At 38.8% G+C, this 5,000-nt stretch overlaps 1 protein-coding gene across 10 annotated transcripts in view; it reads left to right on the plus strand.

Annotated features, from left to right (window-relative positions):
• LOC106595512 (traf2 and NCK-interacting protein kinase) overlaps positions 1-5,000 on the plus strand; it is a 72,035-nt gene that overhangs the window by 52,570 nt on the left and 14,465 nt on the right. For 7 of the 10 annotated variants that reach the window (XM_082962914.1, XM_082962915.1, XM_082962916.1 and 4 more), the window contains one exon: positions 823-909. The exons of the other annotated variants lie outside the window; for them this stretch is intronic. In XM_082962914.1, the coding sequence (XP_082819040.1) occupies positions 823-909 (87 nt within the window). The remainder of the gene's footprint in view (positions 1-822; positions 910-5,000) is intronic. 10 annotated transcript variants of the gene reach the window in all.

The raw sequence follows: 5,000 nt of genomic DNA on the forward strand, positions 1-5,000 counted from the left end.
TCTCCTTCCCTCTACACTGCATTAGGAGTACATCTCTGACTGACTCTCTCTTACTGTTTCCTGTTCTCTCCTTCCCTCTACACTGCATTAGGAGTACATCTCTGACTGACTCTCTCTTACTGTTTCCTGTTCTCTCCTTCCCTCTACACTGCATTAGGAGTACATCTCTGACTGACTCTCTCTTACTGTTTCCTGTTCTCTCCTTCCCTCTACACTGCATTAGGAGTACATCTCTGACTGACTCTCTCTTACTGTTTCCTGTTCTCTCCTTCCCTCTACACTGCATTAGGAGTACATCTCTGACTGACTCTCTCTTACTGTTTCCTGTTCTCTCCTTCCCTCTACGCTGCATTAGGAGTACATCTCTGTCTGACTCTCTCTTACTGTTTCCTGTTCTCTCCTTCCCTATACGCTGCATTAGGAGTACATCTCTGTCTGACTCTCTCTTACTGTTTCCTGTTCTCTCCTTCCCTCTACGCTGCATTAGGAGTACATCTCTGACTGACTCTCTCTTACTGTTTCCTGTTCTCTCCTTCCCTCTACGCTGCATTAGGAGTACATCTCTGACTGACTCTCTCTTACTGTTTCCTGTTCTCTCCTTCCCTCTACACTGCATTAGGAGTACATCTCTGTCTGACTCTCTCTTACTGTTTCCTGTTCTCTCCTTCCCTCTACGCTGCATTAGGAGTACATCTCTGTCTGACTCTCTCTTACTGTTTCCTGTTCTCTCCTTCCCTCTACACTGCATTAGGAGTACATCTCTGACTGACTCTCTCTTACTGTTTCCTGTTCTCTCCTTCCCTCTACGCTGCGTTGTGATAGGAGTATATCCGTAGACAGCTGGAGGAGGAACAGAGACAGTTAGAGATTCTACAGCAACAGCTTCTACAGGAACAGGCCCTACTGCTGGTAACACTGTTACCCTGCATGTCTATGTATATATATATATATATATATATATATATATATATATATATATACCCCTCAGTAACTTCTACAGGAACAGGCCCTACTGCTGGTAACACTGTTACCCTGCATGTCTATGTATATATATATATATATATATATATATATATATATATATATATATATATACCCCTCAGTAACTTCTACAGGAACAGGCCCTACTGCTGGTAACACTGTTACCCCTGCATGTCTATGTATATATATATATATATATACCCCTCAGTAACTTCTACAGGAACAGGCCCTACTGCTGGTAACACTGTTACCCTGCATGTCTATGTATATATATATATATATATACCCCTCAGTAACTTCTACAGGAACAGGCCCTACTGCTGGTAACACTGTTACCCTGCATGTCTATGTATATATATATATATACCCCTCAGTAACTTCTACAGGAACAGGCCCTACTGCTGGTAACACTGTTACCCTGCATGTCTATGTATATATATATATATATATATATATATATATATATATATATATATATATATACCCCTCAGTAACTTCTACAGGAACAGGCCCTACTGCTGGTAACACTGTTACCCTGCATGTCTATGTATATATATATATATATATACCCCTCAGTAACTTCTACAGGAACAGGCCCTACTGCTGGTAACACTGTTACCCTGCATGTCTATGTGTGTATATATATATATATACCCCTCAGTAACTTCTACAGGAACAGGCCCTACTGCTGGTAACACTGTTACCCTGCATGTCTATGTATATATATATATATATACCCCTCAGTAACTTCTACAGGAACAGGCCCTACTGCTGGTAACACTGTTACCCTGCATGTCTATGTATATATATATATATATACCCCTCAGTAACTTCTACAGGAACAGGCCCTACTGCTGGTAACACTGTTACCCTGCATGTCTATGTATATATATATATATATATATACCCCTCAGTAACTTCTACAGGAACAGGCCCTACTGCTGGTAACACTGTTACCCTGCATGTCTATGTATATATATATATATATACCCCTCAGTAACTTCTACAGGAACAGGCCCTACTGCTGGTAACACTGTTACCCCTGCATGTCTATGTATATATATATATATATATACCCCTCAGTAACTTCTACAGGAACAGGCCCTACTGCTGGTAACACTGTTACCCTGCATGTCTATGTATATATATATATATATATATACCCCTCAGTAACTTCTACAGGAACAGGCCCTACTGCTGGTAACACTGTTACCCTGCATGTCTATGTATATATATATATATATATACCCCTCAGTAACTTCTACAGGAACAGGCCCTACTGCTGGTAACACTGTTACCCTGCATGTCTATATATATATATATATATATATACCCCTCAGTAACTTCTACAGGAACAGGCTCTACTGCTGGTAACACTGTTACCCTGCATGTCTATGTATATATATATATATATATACCCCTCAGTAACTTCTACAGGAACAGGCCCTACTGCTGGTAACACTGTTACCCTGCATGTCTATGTGTGTGTATATATATATATATATATATATATATATATATATATATATATATATATATATATATATATATATATATATATATATATATATATATATATATATATATATATATATATATATATATATATATATATATATATACCCCTCAGTAACTTCTACAGGAACAGGCCCTACTGCTGGTAACACTGTTACCCTGCATGTCTATGTATATTATATATATATACCCCTCAGTAACTTCTACAGGAACAGGCCCTACTGCTGGTAACACTGTTACCCTGCATGTCTATGTATATATATATATATACCCCTCAGTAACTTCTACAGGAACAGGCCCTACTGCTGGTAACACTGTTACCCTGCATGTCTATGTATATATATATATATACCCCTCAGTAACTTCTACAGGAACAGGCCCTACTGCTGGTAACACTGTTACCCTGCATGTCTATGTGTGTATATATATATATATACCCCTCAGTAACTTCTACAGGAACAGGCCCTACTGCTGGTAACACTGTTACCCTGCATGTCTATGTATATATATATATATATATACCCCTCAGTAACTTCTACAGGAACAGGCCCTACTGCTGGTAACACTGTTACCCTGCATGTCTATGATATATATATATATATATACCCCTCAGTAACTTCTACAGGAACAGGCCCTACTGCTGGTAACACTGTTACCCTGCATGTCTATGTGTGTATATATATATATATACCCCTCAGTAACTTCTACAGGAACAGGCCCTACTGCTGGTAACACTGTTACCCTGCATGTCTATGTATATATATATATATATATATACCCCTCAGTAACTTCTACAGGAACAGGCCCTACTGCTGGTAACACTGTTACCCTGCATGTCTATGTATATATATATATATATATACCCCTCAGTAACTTCTACAGGAACAGGCCCTACTGCTGGTAACACTGTTACCCTGCATGTCTATGTATATATATATATATATACCCCTCAGTAACTTCTACAGGAACAGGCCCTACTGCTGGTAACACTGTTACCCTGCATGTCTATGTATATATATATATATATACCCCTCAGTAACTTCTACAGGAACAGGCCCTACTGCTGGTAACACTGTTACCCTGCATGTCTATGTATATATATATATATATATATATATATATATATATATATATATATATATATATATATATATATATATATATATATATACCCCTCAGTAACTTCTACAGGAACAGGCCCTACTGCTGGTAACACTGTTACCCTGCATGTCTATGTATATATATATATATATACCCCTCAGTAACTTCTACAGGAACAGGCCCTACTGCTGGTAACACTGTTACCCTGCATGTCTATGTATATATATATATATATACCCCTCAGTAACTTCTACAGGAACAGGCCCTACTGCTGGTAACACTGTTACCCTGCATGTCTATGTATATATATATATATATATACCCCTCAGTAACTTCTACAGGAACAGGCCCTACTGCTGGTAACACTGTTACCCTGCATGTCTATGTATATATATATATATACCCCTCAGTAACTTCTACAGGAACAGGCCCTACTGCTGGTAACACTGTTACCCTGCATGTCTATGTGTGTATATATATATATATACCCCTCAGTAACTTCTACAGGAACAGGCCCTACTGCTGGTAACACTGTTACCCCTGCATGTCTATGTATATATATATATATATACCCCTCAGTAACTTCTACAGGAACAGGCCCTACTGCTGGTAACACTGTTACCCTGCATGTCTATGTATATATATATATATATATATACCCCTCAGTAACTTCTACAGGAACAGGCCCTACTGCTGGTAACACTGTTACCCTGCATGTCTATGTATATATATATATATATATACCCCTCAGTAACTTCTACAGGAACAGGCCCTACTGCTGGTAACACTGTTACCCTGCATGTCTATGTGTGTATATATATATATATATATACCCCTCAGTAACTTCTACAGGAACAGGCCCTACTGCTGGTAACACTGTTACCCTGCATGTCTATGTATATATATATATTATACCCCTCAGTAACTTCTACAGGAACAGGCCCTACTGCTGGTAACACTGTTACCCTGCATGTCTATGTATATATATATATATATATATATATATATATATATATATATATATATATATATATATATATATACCCCTCAGGAACAGGCCCTACTGCTGGTAACACTGTTACCCTGCATGTCTATGTATATATATACCCCTCAGTAACTTCTACAGGAACAGGCTCATTGTATACCTGCATGTATACATCTACCTATCCCCATCCTCTCAAGTCTGACCCCTCTACCCTGTGAAACTACAGCTACTGAGCCTGTGATCTAAACCTGTACCTTGTCCCTGTGTCCAGTGTTTGTTGTTCCTCGTTCCTCTCTACAAGTCCTTACCCTGCAAGGAACCCCCCTCCCCAGCCCCCTCAAATCACATCACATTGTATTTGTCACATGCACCGAATACAACAGGTGTAGACCTTACCGTGAAATACTTACTTACAAGC

Source organism: Salmo salar, chromosome 16 (genome assembly GCF_965601325.2).
Source record: "Salmo salar chromosome 16, fSalSal1, whole genome shotgun sequence".
Lineage (NCBI taxonomy): Eukaryota > Metazoa > Chordata > Actinopteri > Salmoniformes > Salmonidae > Salmo > Salmo salar.